The sequence below is a fragment of the Hippocampus zosterae genome, chromosome 6 (assembly GCF_025434085.1).
Source record: "Hippocampus zosterae strain Florida chromosome 6, ASM2543408v3, whole genome shotgun sequence".
In the NCBI taxonomy this organism is placed as follows: domain Eukaryota; kingdom Metazoa; phylum Chordata; class Actinopteri; order Syngnathiformes; family Syngnathidae; genus Hippocampus; species Hippocampus zosterae.
The window spans coordinates 19,177,814-19,203,774 of NC_067456.1; the positions used below are offsets into that span (position 1 = coordinate 19,177,814).

The window sequence follows — 25,961 nt, forward strand, 5'->3', positions numbered from 1 at the left end:
CACACGATGGGCCCGTTTGAGATGATGCTGGACGGAAGGGACCTCCACCTGCCCCTCCTGTGACGGGAACAGCGGCGGCTGGTAGCCGTAGGCAGACATGAACGGTGACCGGCCGGTTGCGGAGGAGACGAGGGTGTTGTGCGCATACTCCACCCATGGTAAGTGGTCGACCCATGATGCGGGACGGTGGAGGCACACACAGCGGAGGGCCGCCCCCAGATCCTGGTTGGCGCGCTCCGCCTGTCCGTTAGACTGGGGGTGGTAGCCGGAGGTCAGGCTGGCAGTGGCTCCGAGGGACCGGCAGAACCGCTTCCAGACGCGAGACACGAACTGGGGCCCCCGATCAGACACAATGTCCGTCGGAATGCCGTGGAGGCGGAAAACGTGTTCGACCAGGAGGTCGGCGGTCTCCAGCGCCGACGGTAACCTGGACAAGGGCACAAAATGAGCCGCCTTGGAGAAGCGGTCCACGATCGTGAGCACGACCGTACGGCCCCGGGAGGGGGGAAGGCCCGTAACGAAGTCCAGAGCGATGTGGGACCAGGGGCGTGGCGGAACGGGCAACGGTTGGAGCAATCCCGCCGGAGGTTGACGGGAAGACTTGCCGCATGCGCAGGAGGTGCAGGCCCTGACGAACTCCGTCACGTCGCTCCGGAGCTCCGGCCACCAGAACCGCTGGGCGACGAGTTGCACCGTCCGGTTCACCCCCGGATGGCATGCCACCTTGGACCCATGTCCCCACTGCAGGACCTCCGAGCGCAGGGACGGAGGCACGAACAGTCTCCCCGCCGGACACCCCGCCGGCACCTGACGGACTGGTAAACGCCGCCTTTAAGTCTGCGAACGCAGCGTCCGCGGAGGAATCCCACTTGAACGGGGTCTTAATAGACGTCAGGCGGGTCAAGGGGAGCGCCTTCTGGCTATAGGCCCGGATAAACCGTCTATAGAAATTGGCAAACCCCAGGAAACGCTGCAGTTCTTTGCGATTAGTGGGAACCGGCCAGTTCGTGACTGCCTGTGTCTTGACGGGGTCTGCTCGTAACCTACCCCGCTCAATGATAAACCCCAGAAAGGAGATGACGGGAACATGGAATTCACACTTCTCTGCCTTGACGAAGAGCCGGTTTTCTAATAGGCGCTGTAGCACCCGCCTAACATGTTGCTTGTGCTCCTGTAACGACCGGGAGAAAATCAATATATCGTCCAAGTAGACAAAACAGAAGATGTTAATCATGTCTCTTAGCACGTCATTTATGAGGTTTTGGAAGACGGCAGGAGCGTTAGTGAGACCGAAAGGCATCACTAAGTACTCGAAATGGCCTAGAGGGGTCTTGAAAGCGGTCTTCCATTCATCTCCCTCTCTGATACGGACCAAGTGATAAGCGCTGCGCAAATCTAACTTGGAGAAAACGGTTGCGGATTGCAATGGGGCGAAGGCGGAATCTAACAAAGGTAGTGGGTATTTATTCTTTATGGTTATCTCGTTTAGCCCACGATAGTCGACGCAGGGTCGCAGGGACTTGTCCTTCTTTCCCACGAAAAAAAACCCCGCCCCTAACGGTGAACGCGAAGGTCTAATGAGACCTGCGGCGAGCGAGCTGTTAATGTACTCCGTCAACGCCTCGCGTTCAGGCCGAGACACCTGATACAGCCTCGAGGTCGGCAACGGAGCGCCCGCCTGCAGGTCTATTGCGCAATCATAGGGGCGGTGTGGAGGTAAGGAGCGCGCGCGGTCCTCGCTAAAAACCCCCTTGAGGTCCCGATAGCAATCCGGCACTCCGTCAAGGCAGATATCCTCGGGGGGTGTGACGCGTTTATACCCCCCGACGGCTGACTGTAAACAGTGCTGATAACAGTACGGACTCCAACTATCTATTGCTGGGCGCGCCCAGGAAATTACGGGGTTGTGTACCCTGAGCCAGGGTAACCCAAGGATAATAGGAGCGTTGCGGGACCGCATTACAAGAAAACGCCGATGCTCGACATGGTTACCCGAAAGTTGCAGTTTCAATGGCTCCGTTCTGTGCGTAACGACCGCCAGGAGACGCCCATCGAGATCGCGAACCCGCTTTCTATCAATAAGCTCCTCCAAGAAACAACCCAACTCGGATGCGAGCTCGGTGTCCATCAGACAATCGTCTGCTCCTGAGTCTACCAGGGCCCGAACCCGCCTCGACCGGGAATCACCAAATATCTCCCCCTCAAGTTCCAGTCTGTTGGGGTGTCCCGGTCGCGCGTCGGCTTGTCTAGGCTCGGGGGTTAACGCGCGGGATCGTGACTCACAGTACTCGGGATAGACGTGAAAAGATGATCCCGGAAGACTGGTTGTGGCGTGAGGAGAGGTTTGGGTGTTGTCTCTCGTCGTACGACGGCTGGCACGGCGACTTCCTTCCTCTCCGCCAACGTCCTTGCCACCCAGCTGCATAGGTTCCGCCGCGGGTGCTGTCTCCCGGAATACTCCCCGATGTTCCTCACGATATGGAGAGCGTCGATACGGGAAACGATCTCCCCCACGCTCCCGGCCCCGCTCCCTCAAGCGATTGTCCATGAGGAGGGCGAGGTCAATCAGCTCCTCCAGGTCGGTGCTGTGGTCGCGGGTCGCCAGCTCGTCCTTGAGCTGAGAGTTCAGGCCGCGTCGAAACAGTCCACACAATGCTCGATCATCGTATCCGCTCTGTGCTGCCAGAATCCGGAACTCGATCGAGTAGTCGGCGACCGATCGTCTTCCCTGGTGGAGGGCAAGTAGCCGACCCTCTGCCTCTCGGCCCCGCACGGGATGGTGGAACACCCGGCGAAAGGCTGTCACGAATTCAGGGAACGATGATCGGAGACTCGGCTTGGATTCGCTGGTCGCAATCGCCCATGACGCCGCCGGACCTCTTAACAAACTCATGATATAGGCCACTTTGGCAGCATCATTAGCGTAGGCAGACGGCTGTTGGTCGAATACGAGTGAGCACTGGTGAAGGAAGTGACCACACTGCCCATGCTCACCCCCATAACGAGGGGGGTGTGGAAGCGATGGTTCCCTCGACATAATGGTATGAGAGGGGAACGCTTCCGGGGTGGCTGGATGGGCCCCGGAGGAATGGGGTCTCCGTTCCTCCACCCGTGTTAGACGAGGCTCGTAATCGTCGAGCCGATGAGCCAGCATGGAGACCGCGCCTCGGAGTTCCGAAATGGCTTGGCCCTGCTGACTCATCTGTTGCTCTTGTCGTGCAAGAGCGGACAATATTTTTTCGACATCTGCGGGATCCATGGTGGCCGGAGAATTCTGTCACGTTCTGTCCGAAGCGATAGCTATCGCTTCGTGCAGAACAAATGAAATAAAGGTTGGATCCCCGGAGAACAGACAACGAAAAAATCTTGTCAACGAAAAAGTGTCTTTAATGACAAAAAGAACAGAAAGAGCCCGACAGGGAAAAACGGTAACACAAAACGCTGGTCAAATAAGGACCAGGAAATAACAAGAAGGGTACTCTAACAGAAAACGCTCGCGGAAAACAACACGACGCGAGGAGGACCTGAATTTGGCGGAAATAAGAGCAATACAAAATCTAGGAGCAAAACGCGAATAACGGCCGTAAGGCAAAAAGGCAACTGGTCAATTGACAATAGCGAGATCGAGCGCGGGAGCAATATGGCACGGCATGGAATTCTCCGGCAGTGAGATGACTGCCGGAGTCGCTTAATAAAGGCAGGTGATCAGCCCGAAATTAACAACAGGTGTGCAGTCGGGGAAAAGAAAGCCCGCCCCCTGCAGGCAGGCACGGAACGTGACAAAACCACAGCCGGTCTTCTCTGACAGGACTATAGCCATTCAGCTTTTTTATTTCACAATCAACACACACCTGTGGACCAAAACCCTTGTCCAATTGGTAACGTTATGTTCAAACTCCTGTATTTCTATTGGGCGCCTTTTTTTAACGTATTACGGTACATTGTGATGTACTGAAATATGTGCTTTGCAGTTGACCACATGCTGGGTGTATTTGTAGTGGCATTATACAAGAGGTCACGCAGCATACTTTCATTTGGCTGAATACTTTGCTGTATTTAAACCAATGTCTATTGGTGGTCCAAATCAAGGAGGGGGTGCAAAATCAATTCATTTGAACAGGAAAAAGAATCGCAGCACACATTCTGAAGGTGCCTTAGGTTGCTTTGATTTGACATCCTCAGTCTATCAAATGTTAATGTGAGAACAGAGCAACATTGCTATAAGGCCGGACATAAAGCATAAACAGCAGGGATTGTCATTCTCTACGCACGAGTTAATCCAAAGTATCCATCACACTTAAGCATGTGATGGGTTGATGTGAGCGAGCATTAAATGTAGGATGCTTGCTGACACCAATCCAGAGACAGCAAATCCTTTCACTGTCAGCCACCATCACAACAGACATTGTGCATTCTGAAGGCCCGGTCCACTCGGAGAGAGAGGGACCGGAGGGAAGGTGCTTCTTAATCAGGATTCAGCATTTACCCAGCATAATAATCATGTTTGTGCAGATTTTGTTACTCTAATAGGCATCCAAGGGGACGGTAAATTCATAGTTGGGGCGTGTGCGCTTTTTGGGGACTTTAACATTTCCTGAGATTACATTGAATCGAGTATACAATGTCAATTATGATATACTTGACATACTGTATACCTGGTATTTATTATAAAATTGATATAGCGCTGAAAGAAATATAGACAAGAACGGAAAGATGATTCAGTTTGTATATATTTATCTGTCTCTGCATGGATGGATTTACAAATTGTTCTCCTTTTTGGGGCGGCGTGGCTCAATGCTAGAGCGGTCGTCTCCCAAACCGAAGGTTGTGAGTTCGATCTTAACTCATTCAGTACCAGCCCATTCTGGACCAAGTCTGAAAAGACGTTTAAAAACATCTTTGGGAGTGAATGAGTTAAACCCTTGTGACAACCTCGAAGTGTCCTTCAGCGAGATACTCAACTCTAAGTTGATCCCAATGGACCTGGCGGCGTCTTGCGTGGCAACAGCCTCCCATTGGTTTATGAGTGTGTAATTATTCTTGTTATTCTTCTTCTTTTTATTATTATTACTGGTCCACTGAAAGCGCAATATTATGATGACAAACAATGTTGGAGTATTTAGGCAAACAGAGGAGTGCTCCTGCAGAGATGTTAAGAAACATGCAATCTATCGAGTGTATGAACAAAATATGGCAGCAAACATTAAGCATGATGACATGCCAAGTGGATGCATACTGTATTTACCAACAATTAAATATTTTGTCGGTGATTTCATCTGTCACAATTTGCTAATTGTATCAATTCAAGGTCTCACCACAACTGAATGCATTAGAATTTCTTTGAACTAATAATAATAATAAATTTTATTTATAAGCGCCTTTCAAAATACCCAAGGACACTTTACAATCAAAAAAGAGCAATAAAACCACAGATAAAATTATAAATAATAAAAAGCGATGAGTTTTAACTGGATATGCAATTTTCAATAGGTGGGTTTTGAGATGAGTTTTGAATATGGGAAGATAGTCAATATTACGGATGTCGGGTGGGAGTGAGTTCCAGAGTTTGGGGGCAGAGCGGCTGAAAGCTCTGTACTCCATCGTGCTAAGACGGGCAGAGGTGGAGGGAGGCTGAGGACCTGAGGGAACGGAAATTTGAATGAAAGAAAGTCCGACAGATAGGGAGGGTTGGGGTGGGGGGCAAGGTTATGGATGGCTTTCTTATTCTACTCCTTACATTCTTTCATGTTTCACGTTTCAACTTTTGTTATTCTGTGAAAACATTACCAAATACACAGTTGGTTTCAGTGCTGGATCCGCCCAACGCAGGAGCCACTGCTAAATGCTGGCAACAGGCGCCGTATAATACATTGTCAGTATAATTAAGTCATTTTTATTTTAGACTTCCTTAATAAGCGATTGAACTACATTGTGTTGGTGGCAACACATTTGTGGAACCACACAGCTAGAGACACTAGAAAAACGAGTCAAGTTATTGGATTTTATCAATAGTGTTTGGACCATCCTTTCAGTTTAAAGTCACCTTGTCTGCGTGTTTTTTGGCTACTTTGGTCAGTTTTTCCTGCTTGGTTAAAAAATCCCACAGTAGGATTTGATTGTGAAGTACAAAGCTGTCACTGCAGCAACAGCGAGCTACAATGGTTTCCTGTTGTGCCAAAACGGCCTTTCATTGGCTGGAATTTTTGGTCAAAGTGGCGATGGACACCTGATGTTGAAAGGCGGATTTGGAGAAAGTACAAGATAGGGGGTCTGAGCTGTCTATCTATTTGTCTCTTTTGGCACTCTATAACTCATCCCCCAACTGTCACTTCCCCTCAACCATCCCATCACGCCAGGACATCTTTGTGACCCGAAGCTGATGGGCAGCTGTGTAAGACAGTCTTGCAGTCGCATTACGCTTTCCTTTGTCAGCATCCAACAAAACCTAGGCCAACTGCAGTACGGTTATGCTCATGTCCCTGGCCCTGGGGCTGCCTGTAGAGGTGCCAGTCTACAGGACCGTCCAAATGGGTACCAGGGGGTGGAATGAAGCTTTGACTCCTGGTTGCTGTACATATGAAGGGAAATGTAGGAGGCATACATTTGAAGACAAACTGTTTTTTTGTTGTTGTTGCTTTTTTTAAGATAAGCTTCAATCAAACTTTCCCTCAAACTTTGGTTGGGGATACTTGGATGCTCTAAATTGATTCAGCATACTAGGATCAGAGTTTATGTTCTATGAAACCCACATTCTAATCAGGGGCTTTACCACAATATACATGATAGCAGAGCTCCAGAAAGACAGTTTGTTATACAAAACTTCTGTCTGACTCACATCTAGATTTAACAAAAATTACAAATTTAGTGCAACACATTGATGCATAAACGTTTCAAGTGAAATCATAGCAACCCTACACTAAAGAGTAATGCAGGAGTAACAACCTTTTTGATGCTTCGAACTACTTCTTGGTAACTGATTCATGTGAATCGCTACCAGTTTGATACACACTTTTGAAATAATAAATTTGCTCAAATTACCTTCATTAATTATATAATTAGTTTTTGTAATGACTTATAACACTAATCATTTTGATAATTTGCCATCATAATTGGGGAACGGATAAATGTCAATATATACCACAGTATTTCTATAAATCTCTGCCAATCTTCACATTTTTAAAAGCATTCTACAAAATTCCAAGGAAATCGGAGTGTCCTCTTGACCACAATTTTGCGGACCCCTGCAGAAAATAGTTGAAGTGGTGAATTTGCAGACACTAATTGTTAAACAGTCCAAACTCACTATTTCCAGGATCGTTGACATGACAGGTCAAATGTATGATTAGTAAGCACCCAAATATAATGCCAGTTGCCTCATACAACATACAATTGCCGATATAATAGTTTACATTCTAAATATACCCCCCAGAAATTACAGTCATGTCGACTGAAGGTGCACAACTTCTCTGTCTTTTGTAAAAAGCCCCAAAAACTCAATCACTTTCAAATCTGTCATACATTCGGCAAGCAAAAGACTAACCGCATGGTCGCAGGTTCACTTTCTTTCATGTTCCTGTTCTTGGCTTCGCCAGCAGGTAGATTTTTTTGTTTTTGTTAATTGTTCATTGCTTACGTGAATTGAGTACTTTACATTTCATTTGTAGTCTCGGGTTATTTTCTTCCTTGCCTTTTTACCAGGCGCTTTTGGTTATCGTATTGTTTGTATTTTTCTCGTCCTTATTTGTCCAGCGCTTTATGTTTCTAATTTGTCAGTGTGTTTTTGTGTTAAATATTTCTTATTACTGAGTTTTGTCTGGCGTCTACTATCCTGGGACACAAAAGCGTTATTCGGTTCGTCCGAACCGTGACACTTTCATGTCAAATAACTAGATGTATATTCTGATGAGCTCCATCCCCAATTGTTATCCCCCTCAAGATTATGTGGCTCGGGTAAAACAGGTGGCTTTCTTAAAACCCTAAAGATCTTGCCAAATGACTTGGTTTTGTTTTGACTTGGTATGTAAGGAGCCTAGCAGTGCCCTTATTCAACAAGCAGCGCACAGCTCTTGTAATGACACCGTAAGTTGTTGCCTTTCTGTGGCTCTACCCTTCAAGTCTCTTCATTAGTTTCACACGTGGCTGCATAAATTTGGATAAAGACATGAAAACAAGCTGGTGGGGTCAAATGTGCAGGGGATGCAAATGTGGCGTGAGAGCAGATTCAACAACTCCAGTTTTGCCAACTGAAACAATACATGCAGTACAATTAAAAACAACAAGGGGGAAAAAATGTGTGTTCAAGTATGTCTTGTTACGTGGTCTTCAACATTCTGCCCCTGCCAAAGTGAGAGAAAAAAATATATGTGACTAATGTTTGAGATAACTAAGTCAGGACTGCAAAGGTTAAGTCTGTTCCAAGATAGAGGGATTATTTTCTGTCCTGTTGTTTGTTTTTCCATCTGTCACTCATCTTGATGCTCTACCTCCATTTCTCCCCACAGAGAGCAAAACAAAACTGCAGAGCGATTGTTTTGAGGCTGAGGCTTGTACCTGATTGACTGATGAGAATCACTTTGTGACAAGCAATGGCCCTCGTGTTTGTGGCGCCATGTCTGGGTGTATTATTAGAGTTCCGGGTGTTTTTGCAATGAAACCACCCCACAGGAATGCCAATGGCAGAGTCTGGGTGCTGTTTGTGTGAGCGAAGAGTTGATTTAGAGTGTCATATTCCTGTATCGGATAATCCATTACATTTTTACCAGCTGCTGTTCCTTTTTTTTTCCAGAACTGTGTGCAGTGCTTGTACAAATACGGTGTTTGTTTTAGGACTTAATATTGTGAAGCTCTTGAGACATGTTAAGGCCAACTTTTAAAATGCAGTTTGAGTGATTCTTTGCATGTTAGTCGCATGCATCATCCTCCAGCTCCCTTAAAACTCTAAAAATACACTTAACTCTGGTATGATGTTTATGCCAAACAAAAGGTTACTTTACTATATATCCCTATCCATACAAAAATATAGGAGCTTTTAAATAGAACCTAAAAGACATTGTCAATAGAGGACATACTCTCGGATTTTCATATTTTCCAATTTGAGCCAGGAGACCAATTGCAAACTCTCCCTTTCCTCTTGTCAATAATAGGATGCTTTTGATCAAATGTTTATTTTGTTGTGTCTGCATCAGCAGTGAGTGGTTTGCACATCTCTGCTGAAGTTGATTGGTTTGTTTGTTTATTGAACATAAAACATATACAGTAATAATTTGACAGAAAATAAGGTAGATAAAAAAGTAAAAGAAAGAACTCAGTCTTCATTCAACACAGTTATTATGTTCAAGGGAGTAGGATGAAGTAAAAAAACTTATCTAGTCCTACCCCGTTATGTGTTTATATCTACTAAATCATTTTTATATCAATCAGAAAAGAAAAAGTAAGAAGAAGTCTCCATTAAGGATCATACTTTACCCTTAACCGTGATATTTTCACAACTTTTGGTTTGTATCGGGATTATATACATCCTCACCCTGGCACTCTTGTGTCAATTTTTTCTTGTATTCATAATGGATATTGCAATACCTTTCTCTATTTATCAACTTAGTTCTGATTTATCATTATATTTAATGTTTAGAATTTATCATTTTAACTCTGATTGGTGTAGGTTGTTTGTACTATTTTTTGGAATTTGTTTTTGAACTCAGCAAGCGATTTACTCATTTTTAGGTCCGTTTCGAGATTATTCCACAGATTAACACCTTTGCTAGATACACTTCTTTGCTTGATGTTTGTTCTTGTTTTGAGTTTTTTTAATAAGTTGGTACCTCTTAATTCATAGTTGCTTTCTCGAATTTCAAAAAATTTCTGAATGTTTTGGCAGAGAAGGTTATTGTGTGCTTTGTACATTAATTGGGCGATTTTAAAGTCAACCAGGTCATAAAATTTCATCGTATTTAATTTGATAAATAGTGGATTTGTGGGTTCCGTATATTTTTATCTATTAATAATTCGAATTGCTTTTTTTGTAGTTTGAGAATAGGGAGTGTGTTTATTTTGCAGGCATTTCCCCATATTTCCACACAGTAGGTCATGTATGGTAATAATAATGAAGTGTATAATGTGTACAAGGATCTCTTATTTAGCACTTCCTTGGTTTTGTAGAGGATCCCTACGGTCTTGGCTATTTTTCTTTTTACATTATTGATATGTGGTTTCCAACATAGTTTTGAGTCTATTACTAATCCGAGAAACTTGGTTTCATACGCTCTTTCTATTTCAATTGAGTTTACCATAATTTTAGCTTGGTGTTTGATTGGTCTTGTGCCAAAAACAATTGACTTCGATTTTTTCAGGTTAAGTGACAATTTATTTCTGTCAAACCAGTTTTTTAATTTGTTTAATTCGTTTTCTACGGTGGTCAGGAGCTGTTTCAGATTTATTCCAGAACAGTAGAAAGTGGTATCATCAGCAAATAGGACACATTTAAATAGTTTTGAGACCTTGCAGATGTCATTTATATATAAGATGAATAGTCACAATTTCTAACAGCAGCGCTACCCTGGCCACACTCCAGGTTTTTATTTCATCCATTCATTTCTCTGTTTGCTATTGAGTCCACCATCTGCCTCTGTTAAACAAGAAACATACATGGATCAGCTAAGTGCTTTGGTGTTGCTTTGGGGCGCTGTATGTACACTTAATGTGTACAAATAGGTTTTGCTTCTTACAGTTGAATAGAATATCCTGTCATTGTACAGGAGATAATGAAATTGACTTCAGCTTCCACACACGAGTGTAATGCTTTTATTAATAATATAATGTGAACACTTCTAAATGACCTTGACGGCTAATACTGTCCGAAATCTCATTTGTGTGTCACTTGGAAAATCACTGCGGGCTTTGAGATTCCGTGCCGGTTTGCCTGTCCATCCCCACGTCTGGCTTGTCTAATAGCTGATAATGTAATTATGTTCCCATCACAGGGAGGCCTAATGATTAACGGTGGTGGATGTGTTTTGTGCAAGCGAGTTCAAAGCATCCCAAACTCTGGGCTTGTCGGATCTTCTCCTGGTGTTCTCCTTCTCCGTCATTAAACTTGAATATCTATAGTTAGCGGCGATGTTGCGTCAAAGAATTACTGGTGGGGTTTGGCAAATATCTGATGCCAAGGCCATCTTTTTAGGAGTCCTAATCATGCGTATGTCTGCTTCTAGGTTTCGAGCTTCTTTATCAACCAGAAGTGGTGAGACTCTATTTATCGCTGCTTACCGAGAGCCAAAACTTCAACACCCTGGAGGCTGCTGCTGGGGCTCTGCAGAACCTTGGTGCCGGGCAATGGACTGTGAGTGCAAGCAAGGGTGTGGGGATGGTACACCAGACACCACGTTTGCCATATTTAATTTTATAAGTTCATTTAGTGCTGGATGATTTTGGGGGAAAAAAGCATAATCACGATTGATTGAGATTCAAACCGCAATTACTAAAATGAGTATTCATAAATTATATTTAGTATTACAACTCGAAACTATCATCACAGCCTCATGCCCAGTTATCCCTGCACGTTGAACACTTTATTTTTGTACACTCTATTCTTTCTGTCAAGTGCAAACTGACCTTGGAAATATAATCTCAAATTCAAGCCTCTTGCATTTTAATTCTGCTACATCCACACCTTTGGTGCCTTCCATTTTAGCACACATTGAAACCTCGAGTAATCATCACCCTTACCTCTTTATCAAATTTATTTTATGGGTTTACACTGGGTTTACCTGGGATCGACGACAGAATCACACACACTACAAGATTGCTGCATGTGCAAAATGGTACATTCACAATTTCGGGAACTTACACACGCAGCATTACTGGAAAATCATCGAAACAATGTTTGAATTTCGATTAATCTTCCAGCCCTAACTATGATGGTTTTCTTTCTTTTTATTTTTATTATATTTGACAAAATTGGGACAAGTTGATAAATGTTTGGGAAACGTCCAAAAAGCACTTTTCCTGTAATTGTTTAAAAAAGTAATAATAATAATAACTAATGGTGCTCTTATTGATCGGCCACTGATCATATATTGATCATTGCCTGTCAGTGCCAAACACAAAATCGATCACCTATAGCTCATACTTTGGAGAGTGCCGCCTACTGTACATGTTACAGACCAAGCCAGTAACTGAATCATCATCTGTTTGTGCATTTTCTCCACTGTCAATTTGAAATAATGTCCTGATTTTGTAAAATAAAGTTGATAGATTTTCGTGGATAGATTTTTTTCTGTTTCATCAAGTAAGAGAAAAAGTAATTGACAGATTCATCAATTATCAACTAATCATGAGTGAGCTCCTCTAAAATGAAATAATACTTAGTCTATCCAGGTGATCAGCATCAGTTTCGGCCAATCTCACTCATGAATGATCAGTATCTGAATTAGCATAAAAGCCTCATTGGAACACCCCTAAAAATATATACTATAAAAAAGTGCATGAGCTAAAGATACTCATCCTAAGTACAGAGTGCAATTGAGTAATTCTAATAGCGCTATGAAAAAATGCAAATCGTGTTAGCTTTTTGCCTGTATTGATCGAGGAGATAAGAAAATCAGTGGCCAGGATCTGACATTGATTCCAATTAAAGCAGCAGGAGATATACTGAGAGAGCGCCTGGTTTGAAAGCAGCTGTGAATTATGAACTGGAAAGGCTATTTTTGTAGATTCCATCAAAGACAATCAATGTTTTTAATTCACGTGTATATAGCCCACATCAGCCATCAGGGCAGTGAGACCTTTCAGTCATATGATCTTGTCATCAGAAGACAACCCCAGCGAGTTTGTAATAATCAAAATAGTGGTTAATTTTAATTCATCGCTTATTGTCACATTTTATCCTCTCATTCGTTGCGCTGGTGTGATTCCTAGTAAAGGTGGTCATTTTGAGGACAAATCCTATTCTCCTTTGCCCCCCCCCCCCTTCCGCGTGGAAGCCGATCAGCAGGTCCCCAGGTTTGATTCAGCAGCAAGTAGAGCTGCTTATACATTTGTCACATCTGGCTGTCGGACTAAGCCTGTGTGCTCACTTCTTGGGCTGATCTGGTTCTCAAAATTCAAACCTTAAACCACCTGATCGGTGTTTTCTCGTGAAACTACTGCCATCTTGTGGCTCCAATGTATCTAACAGATTACTTTCCAAGGATAGGTTTAAATACAACTCTTTTTCTCTTTTGTCTTGCACATCTAATGTATCTATTATTTTACAAAAATGTCATGGTGTGCTAGTCCCTGTGTGCTATTTTGAATTAGTCGAGACGGCATGTTTATTACATTATTGCGGTGTTGTCAGATATCCAAAGAACATTGTACAGCTGTTCTTACAATTTTTTCGGGCACTCTGTGCCACCCCCTCAAAAGTAAGTGATTGTTCAAACTATAACACGTGCTCATATCTGCCCCCCCCCCCCCCACCTCCCCCCAGTGGTCCAACTACATCCGGGCCACAGTGCGTAAAGAGAAAGGTCTCCCTATACTGGTGGAGCTGTTGCGCTCCGACTCTGACAAGGTAGTCCGAGCTGTGGCTATCGCCCTGCGCAACCTCTCCATCGACCGCCGCAACAAGGACCTAATTGGTAAACACTCAAGCGAGTGTAGAAGTACACACACATACTCAATATTGTACGGATTTTGTGTTGTTTTGTTTTTCTTTTTTTTCATGTATTTTAATGGTTGAGGAAAATGTTGGAAGATATTTTATTGATCAACAAGCAACAACCTACCTGATAATTTCTGATGAATGGCTATAAGCAGACTTCTGTGTACTAAACATTGAATTGTACATTTGGAAACACATTTCCAATTATTTTTATTGGGAATAACTTTTTTTTGGTAATTATTATTTATTAATAGGAAGTTATGCAATGCGGGACTTGGTCAGTAATTTGCCCAGCGGCCAGCAGCGGCCAGCCAAGAATTTGGAGGAGGATACTGTGGTGGCCATCCTCAACACCATCCACGAGATTGTCACAGACAGTTCCGAAAACGCCCGATCTCTTATTCAAGCCCAGGCCATCGAAAAGCTTGTCGCCATCAACCGAACCAGGTGCCCTATATGTCTCTTTCTGTTCCATCAGCATGTGGATTTATCAAAGATCGCACAAATGAGATGGACTAAAATTTTCATCGTGTCATTGATACCTTTTTCAGCACAGATCTAAAGCTTTGAAGTCATCTATATTCACACCACAGCTCATACATCGAGATTATGTTAACATTTGCACACCACACCAGGGCGTTCTGCATGATGGGAATTAAGCTTTTGCTCATTTGTGTGCAGTGGAACTCCTCACTCTTCTTCTACTTTGAAAGATTGGTCAAACTCCTGTTGGAGCTTTGCTTTTCTAACATGTAATTACATTTGAGAAAACTATGCATGAAGAAATAGAAGAAAATTTAAATCAGTTAACATCGCAAACTAAACAATTTCAGCACATTCATCTGATACTGTAAGATCCTCTGCCTCCTCCTCAAGCCAAAAAACTGAGTGGCTACTAGTTGACATCATGCTCAAACCTAGTAGAGGAGTAGTTTAGTCAACAAGTGAACTAATTTCCCTTCTAGTTAGTCTGCTTTACACACCATAAAGGTCAGCAGAACTGTATATATCTATGTTCTCAATATTATATGCAGATGTTCCAAATTTGCCAAAGATTCATTTTATTGTAGACACTTTATCTTTTTACTCATAGAAAGTATTGTATTTGATGTCCAAGGAGCAGCATGGAGCAGCAATATATTCTCTTCTATCTTTCTCTTTCTCTCCCTCTCTCTCTCATGCAAACACACTCCATCCATCTGTCCAGCAATCCATCATCTTGGCAATCGTATATGAAGGGAGATATTCAAAGCAGCGTCACAGCTTTCCACCTCTAAAACATTTTTACCACACTCTTCATCGATGCCCTTGTCAACATTGAGTGTTTCTGTGACAAAGTATTGATCACACAAAGAGCCACTTTAAATGAGTAGAGACAGTTAATCCACAGACCAACTACTTATGTGTCTTTTCACATCTAATGAGATTGTGTTTCTTTCAAGTTAGAGCGTTTTTAGGTGTAATTAATGCTGGTGGTTCACAAGCATCTCATTAAAGCATTGGAATTAAAAACAAAGTGCCTGGAGCCACTCCAAGTACTAGCTCGATTGTTGGTAGCACACTTTTCATGTCACTCGGGTGGAGGTACAGTCATTATGACTCTCTCTCTCACTCTCTCTCTCTCTCCCTCTGTCTCTCTCTCTCTCTCTCTCTCTCTGTTTCTCTCTCAGGCATTTTGTGATTTATTTCCACTTGTTTTCTTGCCCGCACAGCCAATCAGCCAGAGAAACAAAGGCCGCATCTCACGTGCTGCAGACCGTGTGGAGTTATAAGGAACTAAGGAACGCTTTGACAAAGGATGGCTGGAACAAGAGCCATTTCCAGGTACAGCATATATTTCTATGCCCTTCAAACTGAACTTAAAATTAAAAAAAATATACACAAACGTTTTTTCATAAAAATCATGCTCTTACAAAATTTTATTCATCAATTTTAGTTGGCACAATGAATTATTTTATTGATAGGATATCTATAATTGTGCTCAGTCAAAAACTGCAATGCATCACACTGATTATTACAAATAATTGTGTTGCTTTACTATTTACTGTAGCTAAATGAGAGTGGGAAACTTGTAACACTGTCTTTTTAAAGGCAATATGCTCGATGCGGCTCTATAACTGGATTTCATTAGCTTGTGTTGTTGTACCCAACAAAGAAACTGATGGGAGCTGATACACAGTACATCTGTAACGACCTTCATGATCGTGAATATCCATAAATTTCACCAAGGACTTTCACCAAGTAACTGAATGGCATTTTATTTGCCCATAAAATATGCAGTAATAATAAAACGTGGAACAACAATTCTCTTTCAGCCCATGGTGACAACAACCCCAAAAGGAACCAAGAATGGCAAACCCGGTTATGATGATACAACTCTGCCCCTTATGGAGAAGAATCAAGGTTAGACAGATCTTTTCAGCTGTTCAGGATAAGTACATAAATAAACAAAGCAATGACAACCACAAAAGGCTTCATGGCAAAATTAGCTGGCATTCATTTTTAATTCTCTCTCTCTCTCTCTCTCTCACGCACACACACACGCACACACAAATAATCTCCATGACATATTTGAAGGAATTCAAAGTGATCACGTCGAGGGTCTACTTTCTAATTTGAAGCATAGATATTCAATGTTGCTGTATTGTGAACAAATCCTATTAAGAGACCAAAATTGACAAAGCGAGCGTAACTTTACGCCACTTCATTCTAATTTAAGTCTCTGAACAGGTCATGAATATTAACTTCAATTAATTATTTTTATTAATTATTACACACACACACACACATACTCGCGTTGTGATCGTCACTTCCAGTTCATATGCATCTGATCTGATATCAGGCAGGTATTAAGAGGTGGTTCGGAAAATGTTCTGTTGATTGTTGGACCCAAACGTTTCTTTTTATTCTTCTTCACCACCCCCTCCCACCCTAATTACCGTACTGTAATGTTAATGAAATCAGGTCAGGTGTAATGAAATTGAAATTCAGTCTCAACAACACAAAAATGGGAATACTTACGAATTAGTATTTGTGGTAATGTGGTGGACACTGGCCGAGCAGCAAACATCGCTGACAGAGGAGTCAAAAGAATTGTAGGAATGTTGCTTCAAATCTTAATCCTTACTGCCTTCTTTTTTTGCATCGAATCCATCTATCCATATAGGTCGATGTGAATCATAGCCTACCCCCACTCTTATCGGTCACCAACCGAGACCTATTTCTTTGAAAAGCATAATTTTGGCTCACTAGCTTGTAGGTACGCATATAGCACATGTGTACAAAGAGCATATGAGTGGCACCCGGAAATGTGGTGGTGATGGTATAACAGCGACGGAGGAGCTGGGTCCCGGTAAAAGGCAGACTGCATTATTGTCATCAGGCAGAGTGCCAGCACCCCTCAGACCGCTCTTTTTTCCCCTTCACCCTTGTCGAATTCGACATTACCATGAACCATTGCCAAGAGGAGGATTTTGCTCTAAAAGTCAAAAATCGTGATCTCAGCATGGTGGCTGCATGTGGGTCTATAGGTGTCGTGCTGATTGCTGCTGTGTGTAGGGCCTCTCTCTTGATAAGATGTTTGCATAGTCTGGGCTACCCAAAAATAAAGGGGTTCACTAAACTCTCACAATCTCATACATACAATCTCATACAAATCTGCTCTTCTTCGTTGGTTAAACCTGTGTTTAAACATTTTTTTAAATGAAGATTTACCTACCTTCCATCCTCCCTGTTCTCCTGGATGATGAGTATAGTCAAATCAAACATTTCATTTCCAATGTAAATATGGAACTCACATAAGTATGTTTACTCATTGCGTGAGAGCTCAGTGCAATATCTTTAAATTGAGTGCATGACCTAAAAGGTTAAGCATAATGTTGAGCCAACCTATTTATATATATTTATAAATATTTATATTATTTATATATGTATACCACATAGAAATAAGTGCAAACATTGCGTGTTCAGGTAGTTTCACCTGATCATCACATCGAAACAGCGTGATAATCACTTGTTAAGTGTGCCGGCTGCTTTGTTTTGAAAGTATACCGTCTCATCCACTGAATGCAGCAAAGATAGCAAAGTGTTTGAATATTCTCACCGAATGGTCCAAATCATCTGTACATTATTTCTAATGGGTTCAGTGACTGATTACATCAGGAGTGTCAGACTAATTTTTGTCGCGAGCCACATTTTTTTTAGTTACCATTTCCCTAGGAGAATATCAAGAAATCTAGAATAACGGTTGATTAAACTCCTGTTTAAGTTCCCATCATGAGGGGTTTGGTAACAAGTAAATGCGTAGAATTTATAACATATGAAAGTTAAGATTTTTGGTAGACATTTTAGAAATCATCATGGAAGTTGACATGTTTGATCTGCCTTTGCCGGCCACGTAAAATGATGTGTTGGGCCAGATCTGGCCCCGGGCCTAGAGTTTGACACAAGTGGATTAAATGATTCCTCGATGCAAAATAATAATCATGCTCAAAGTGGATGCCCAGTGACCTTCTTCTACTGAAAAATGAATCATCAGGATTTCATTTGAAATCTCACAGAAAGTTTGTGTGATGACGCAAAGCCTCGCCCTGCTCGCAGCACGTTGCTCAGGCATGGTGGACATGCTTTCTGCTGATAATAGTGTAGTTTGCCCTAATTTCAAAGCGGCTAGTGGTAGAGGATTGGGGCCGTTCCTGCGAAGCATTTCGTAGTAACCCTATAACTAATGATGGCCCAGAAAATGGCCCTTTGTCAGTCAGCCAAAAAATAAATAAATACGGCAGGGACAAGAGAACCGGTCCATGGAAGATTGATATGGGGAAAAAAAGGAGTTAAAAAAAATCATAAAACATTGCGATAATTAAGTTGTAGTAGCTGTTGTGGTGACCTTGACATTGTTATAAGCCCATGTCTCATGTCCAAAGTATACTGTACAACAAAAGCAACTGAATGCATCATTTGTGCAATGGAGTTGACCACCTTTCTCCGACCTCATTAGATGGTTACTCCAGCATTGACCAAAGGGACAAAGACTGCAAATACAAGACAGGCGACAGTTCAGTGGACCTGACAGAGCGGGAGCCATTAAAGGTACCATCAGAACTTTTTTTGTCTCCTGGGGGATTGAGGGCATTGAGGACCAAGTAATGACGTCTCATTGAAATATTGTCACGTCCTTCTCTTCCTCCCTGCTCCGTCTCTCACTGGCTCTCTATTTTGCTCTCTTTCTGTGGTTCTACGTGTTCTCACTAGAGCACTTTAACCTGGAGGATGGAATAGTCTGACTGCTAGGCTTGATACTTGAAAAAAACGTGATACGCGATATGGGTGTTCAATATTGTGAAAATGATATTTAACATGGAACTAAAGCAATCACATCTATATTATGTAATGAAAGAACTCGTCTTTGCGATACACATATTGCATGTGACAACGTTGTGACGTTGCAATTTTTTTTTCTCGATATATTGCCCAACCCTAACGTTTGCAGCTCAGGGCTGTGGATATCTTCAGATCTGTGAGCTATTACAGTCGATAATTAAGTGGAAGTTTTTGCAGTCTGAAGTAAGCTTGCATTGATTAAAATGGCTGCCGACAACGTCCTCTCATGGCAACAACCGGATCCTTGGCAATAAGAAGACTGAGGCTATAACAGATGTTTGTCTGACAATAATGCCAACTTAAACGTGCCAGTCAAGATTATCTAATTGCTGTCGTCGTCCATGAAAGTAGACTGATTATCTTTTATGTTAAAGCAACATAAAATAATTTATATTGCTTTGGATTGGGATGATCAAAATTGTAGCTTTTTTTCTGTCACGTTCTGCTCGAGGCGATACCAGATCGCCTCGTGCAGAACAAGGAAATAAAGGGTTGGATCCCAGAAAAGCAGACAACGAAAAAATCTTGTCAAACAAAAAGCTGTCTTTAATGACAAAAAAACAGAAAGAGCCCGACAGGGAAAAACGGTAACAGAAAACGCTGATCAAATAAGGATCAGGAATAAACAAAGAAGGAAATCAACTGAAAACGCTCGCGGAAAACAAAACGCGAGGAGGGCCTGAATTGGCGAAGAAAAATACAACAATTCACAATTTAGAGCTTTAACGCGTATATCAAAAGTAACGGCCGTAAGGCAAGAAGGCAAAGAGTCAATTGTAATAGCAAAAATGGAGCACGAGAGAAATATGGCACGGCGTGGAATTCTCCGGCAGAGAATGAGCTGCCAGAGCCACTTGATAAAGGCCTGATAATCACCCTGGAATTAAGAACAGGTGTGCAGTAGGCAGAGGGAAAAACCCGCCACCTGCTGGCAGGCACGGAACGTGACATTTTCCTGACATAATGGACCACACAAGTTATGAAAACATAATGATGTTTGCATACTGGCAATTTGAAATAACACCCTGTTTTGGAATAAAGGGATGGAAATTCTAACGTTTTTTTTCTTCTGATTCATTGATTAAGCGACAAAATAAACAGCAGGTTAATCTGTATAATAAAGCAAAGCAACAGCACGGTTTTTGTGCCAATAACGTTTAACTCTCACAGGTTTTCCGGATAGCAGTGAAACTTGTATGTATTAATACTAATCTCTCCTTCTTTCTTTTGCATGTTGGTCCTGTATGTCTTCTTTCCCTTTGTAAGTTGTGTACAGCAGGCAATTAACACTGGCTTTTCTGTACTTGACTGCATGTGTATATTTGAGTGTTTTGGTCCAATGCATTGACCTCCTTTTGTTTCGCTCTCTGTTTTTTTTTTTTTTTTTTTTTTTTTTGTTAACCCGTCCTATTGCACAGAATGACACAAGTAGGAAACACTATATCAGGAGTAACAGGCCAGGGGTCAGTCTGGTGGACGCTTGTGATGTTAAGCCACAGCCTGTTGATTCCTGGGTCTAAATGCATGCATGGTAGGTCTGAAAAAGAAAATCACGACGTAATCACCCTCACCCCTATGTTGGACTTGAGCGGTCCTTATTCATTCTTTGTTTGTTCCTGAATTCCATCTAATTTCCTCTCACATACGCATCATGTCTTGCAGAGTGTCTGTCACTGAGCACCGTCATTTGATGTGTCACCCGGTTGGACTGTATGCTCACTGATTTCACTCTATAAAATGTGTTTTAAACGCTTAAGAGTTTTATCATTTACAACCTAAAGATGCTACACATAATTTATGCCAACCTAGCATGCTATATCCAGGTACTATGTAACAACACTCAACAAAGAGTAGCTCTCTAACAATAAATCATTATGTTAACAAAATAGTACGGATGTTCGTGCTCCAAAAGTATGTTGTTGCAAAGACAGAAAATAATGTGAAAAGGACCAATGTATTAAAGTTAGGCACGCCACTGCAAGGGCACTGCGCGGGCAAGTACTTCCTGTACTACAAAGATCGCGTTCACGTGAGCGAATATTCGCGTTAGAAATGGGGTAACCCAGGGGTCTTATTCAGGTGTTATTGACAGCATGTTAAGATTGTTATTGTGTAGGCCTACACATGAATGATTTCATGAAACTACCAGTAGCAAAGAGAGGGACAGCTTTACACAGATAATACTGATCAGTTTTGATTGAAATTGAATAAGAGGAAGTCATTTAAAAAATCGGTTTATTATTTTGGCTGTGTCTGTTTTGAACTGAATGACAACTTTATTTTGTGACTTATTTAATTAAAAACTATCAATATGATATTCTACCTACAAGACCAATATTTGATGCAGCTCTTGAAACCCATTACATGTTGTGATTTCCTTAGTGTGTGTCCCTTTTAGTAATGCACTTTTGCTACTGATTAAATTTTGGCACCTTGGGAGCCACAATTCAGCATTAAAAAAAAACAACAACAAAAACAGACCTCTCTGCTCTGGAGAAGGTTACCTGAAGTAAAGAGGTTTTTGAATCTGATTGCAATTCAGCAGCTGCTGCCTGTTCGAAATGTGCACAGAGATCCACTCGCTACCTCCCTTGACAGCCTTTGCTGAAATTGGTGACAAAATGATGAAGGGGGGGATCATTTGTCAGCAGTCCACGTGGATGCTTCCAAGGCACCGTAAATCAAAAGACCCAAAAAGAATATGAACACACCCATTGTGAGAGTCACATGATTAATTACTCTCCTACACACACGTACACACACACTCACACACAGAACGATAAAGGCCTGCACATAGTGACTGCCATTTTCATGTCCTCGTGTCCCACTTGTTGCCACAGTGTCAGTCTGTGCTTTACTCTCAGCATTATCTTTATTTGTGCCTCATTCTGTCTACTGACCACTGACTCACGTGTCCGAAATTTCATGTCTGACCTTCATTTTTATTTTTCTCTATGTAACATATACAGGCCACATCGTCATCTATTCTCTCTGTATTTTGTTACATCTTCATCCTACTGTATCACAAAAAAAAAGGATATATACAGTGGCGGTGGTATCAAAAATAATGTTAATGTTAATAATAACAATGAACTGAAAAAATAATAATAGTATTATTATTCTCACTTTATTTAGAGCCTCCCATGAGATCTTCAACCTGGTCATCACCCTAATGAAGGAATGATTTGCCACTCTCATTTGACCTCCGATACAACTCTGAAAGATATGCACAGAGTGATTAAAAGTATCTCTTGAACCCCCGTGCCAGTTAATGGACTGATGAGTTTGATAATATTTGAACTTAACAAAGGATGCTGTATTTATATATAGTGATTAAAAAATAGTTGATCACCAACCCCTGTATATTCTAATATTGCCTTGGTGGAATAAGGCTGATGACATTTTGACGTCAAGTTCAACAAATAGCAGAGGGGGGTAGAAAGTCAAAATGGCAGCCCCCTGCACTGGATGACAACAGGTGGATTCATCTGTTTAATTCTTATTCCACCACCGCAAGATACGGTGTTTAGACTAGTGGGGGAATAGAACCTATTGTTGCAAAACTAAAAATACAAAAAAAATGTGTTTACTTGAACTCCTCTTTAAGCCATCTATATGTTTCTCCTAATATGTTTCTTCTTGTCTTGTTGATGCACTGCAGGCTTAAAACAGCGACAGAGTGAGACCGCAGGAGGATCTCTCACATCACCACTGCCATTTCAGACGGAACTTGTTTGGAGTAGAACTTTGTACAGATTGAGGATTAGAAAAAAATAGTAACAATCACGATCGGAATGACGACTACCCAGCAGCCAGCAGTTTTGCTTTTCAAAGAAAAAAAAAGATAACAATGAAAAAAGCTATTGAGTGACTATTTCTACTACTTTTACATTTCTACATTCCCACTGGACAGCATGTGAATTCTACAGTGTTGACCTTAGTTGTGATCTATAGTTGACATCCAGGCATTCAAGGTTGACAATGCTAATGGATGTGAGATTAAGACGAGGGGACGACAAAGGGGAAATGAAGGTGTGTTGAAAGGAAACAAGTGACAAGGAGGAATACTTTTGGTTTGGCTTTCTTTTAAATCTGGCCGTTTCAGAAGTGGTGGTATGTTGTCAGTTATTTCAGTTTGTTGTGTGAGTTTAGTATTTTGGATGTGGGCTGGTGCGGGTTGGTTGATTAATATGTTATTGGATGTTAGTTTGGGTTCAGGCGGAGGTGTTAAGGGAAAGAAAGCAGAAGCATAGTGGATAAACATGCACCCCAAATCAACCCACACACAGCTCATTTGGTTCACCGTGTTTCAAGAAAGCTGCACTGGAATGCTTTGGAAATATGAGGTTTGTTTTAGAAAGGGAGGATTCTGCAAGTTGTGCTCTGGATAATAGAAGGTGATGGTGAGTGGGCAACGTATGGAGCAACATCTCAACAACTGCTTGATGTAAATGAACAACAACTGCACAGATGTTCGTCACCATGGTAGGAAAGCAGTCAGCTTGACAACACAGTCTCTTGGGTTTCCTAATCAATGACTCTCTGTTTTATTTTTATGAAAGGAAATAAGGCTTTTTTGTCTATAAAGATATTCTTTGTGGTGGCGAGAAGACAGAATATAATTATTTTGCTTAAAGAAAAAAAAAGATCTTATCCCATTTTCTGATCTCTTTGTATGTTATGACCACATTATTTGGAAAACACATTGGATCGGTGTGCCAGTTACATAGGCCATCACTTATTTATATATTGTAAGCAAAAAGGATTTTAACAATGATTGCAGTGTTGTTTCACGAGACCAAAATACAGGTTTTATGAGTCAAGGGTCGGAGGTCATGAAATGAAAAAGGTTATAAATACAATTTTTGCTATTCCTTCATTTTTCTTCCTATTGTGTTACATACAATCAAGCACTCATGAGTGCTTCTTGAAGTAAAATATTCTTGTCAGCATGAAAAAAGTGTACAGATGTTCATATTCTTTTTAAGTGCCATGTTTTTTTTCTGTTTTTGTGATATCAAATAATCCATCGACATGGAGCAAAAGAACAGCAGAATGGATACAACTCTTTAATGGCAAACTGAAAGGTCACACTGTACAAAGTCAAGGACAGAAAAAAAAGAAGTCATAGTATATATTTTTTACAAAGTTTCAGAGTGGACAACGTTGACTTGGAAAAAAAAAGAGTGACATAAAATAAATTTGCCATTTCCCTCGTGCTTGGTAATACCACACACGAACATCCATGCTAGTGTGTTCTCCAGCGTCAGTTTCTCAGAGTCAGCACATACCGGAGACGGAAATTCCGCATCACTCGTGTCCTCCTGGCAAATGGCATGTGCCTGCATTGATGTTTTTCTTTGTGACGTGATTTTATAAAAGCTTGCGTTTACACAGTGTTTACAAAGGTGTGTGTTGTGGTAAAATTCAATAAACTACAAATAAATGTATAACTCTTAATTCCAGAGGTTAAAAACATATACCCTGCATTCTTTTTTTTATGTCCCCCCCAAAACTGTGTTTCCATTGGACTGTACTGAAGTATTTTGAGGGGGTGGGGGACATCACGGGCTGTCGCTGACTGCCTCTGCAGCACCGCAACCAAAGGAATTGTATTTAACATTCATTAAAAGAGTTTATTGGCTTTCTGGTTGTGTGAAACAGTGATCAAGTGAAAAGCCACACAACTGGACTGTTAAATACAAAAGGACACAGGCACACATTGAATCAATCGTCCCTGTGTGGACAGAACTGATTCAAGTTTGTCAAAATCAGCGTACATCTCAGTAGCCAACGTGTTGTATGCCTATCACGTGCCTTAATCTTTTTCCATGCTCGATAAAAATGTGTGTTTTGTATGACGTTATTCCTCCCCTCCAACTGCCAGATTTCCAGAAACTTTCGGCCTCCCCTATGCCTCCTTCCATCACGCGCTTGTATCGTTCTGTCTCCCACACCTTCTCAAGTAATTTAGATTGGCGTTGGGTTTCTGCCTTGTAATAGAGTGTATAATAAACGTTTACAAAAGTGCAAAAGTTAGACTCGTTCAAGATGATTTCGTTTTTTTCCCCCCCTAGAAGAGTTCAGTTGCTAAAAGTTTAGTAGCCAGCATCAGCGATGCCACAGTGACAGAATGTATTACTTTAATTTTACTAATACCCACAAACAAATATAAAGCTTGTTCAACATAACAAAAACATGATGGTTTGTAGAATATATATTCGGTGTGTTTTCAATAAATCATGCCTGGAAAGAATGTGTGGTGCTTCTCTGCCTGTTTCAATAACACCTATTTTCAGCCCATTTGAAGTTGCTGTTTGTCATTGTTAAAGGTCCCCAAACGTTTGAAAATAAATGAATACCGGTAATATAGCAATACATGAGTAAGATTTATAATTAGTAGTATAATAATATTCTAATACTACAGTATAAATTATCATGGTAAAAACTGGAATTTCACAAAAATATTTATTTAAATAGTTATTATGTCTTGAAAGGGAGTCAAACAATGATTTATTTATTTTTTAATTTTGATTCAATATAAAAAATAATAATACATTTAAAAAAACAAACATAGTCATGGCTGTTTCATAGCTACAGTAATACTGTATCTACAGTTGAAATAAGTCAAAATGAGTGACCATTCTGGTATTTTACTTTTTCTAACCTCCCAAAAAATATTTGAAAAAATGCTGATTAACAAACAAATCCAAATGATTAAAAAAATGGTAAAAGAAAAACAATCTGCAAATATGCAGACACTAGTTTTAAGTTGTAATATCACCAATCATCACTCGATGACGACTATTTTTTAGTTGTGTTCACACTGAGTCCTCTATTGAATTGGATTAGATTGGATAAAACGTTGTCAAATGTACTGTATGTGTTACACACAGCACAGATGACGTTTCTTCCCTCTCAACATAAAACAAGAGGAGCC

At 41.4% G+C, this 25,961-nt stretch overlaps 1 protein-coding gene across 10 annotated transcripts in view; it reads left to right on the plus strand.

Moving 5' to 3' along the window:
- The window catches only part of arvcfb (ARVCF delta catenin family member b), a 220,626-nt gene extending 195,349 nt beyond the window's left edge, over window positions 1-25,277 (plus strand). For 9 of the 10 annotated variants that reach the window (XM_052066960.1, XM_052066958.1, XM_052066963.1 and 6 more), the window contains 8 exons: window positions 11,208-11,335; window positions 13,466-13,616; window positions 13,894-14,086; window positions 15,352-15,463; window positions 15,955-16,042; window positions 18,639-18,730; window positions 20,440-20,552; window positions 22,683-25,277. In XM_052066960.1, coding sequence (XP_051922920.1) covers window positions 11,208-11,335; window positions 13,466-13,616; window positions 13,894-14,086; window positions 15,352-15,463; window positions 15,955-16,042; window positions 18,639-18,730; window positions 20,440-20,541 — 866 coding nt within the window. In that variant the 3' untranslated portion in view covers window positions 20,542-20,552; window positions 22,683-25,277. The remainder of the gene's footprint in view (window positions 1-11,207; window positions 11,336-13,465; window positions 13,617-13,893; window positions 14,087-15,351; window positions 15,464-15,954; window positions 16,043-18,638; window positions 18,731-20,439; window positions 20,553-22,682) is intronic. The other variant, XM_052066961.1, reaches the window with a different exon arrangement.
- Window positions 25,278-25,961: the final 684 nt, after the last annotated feature.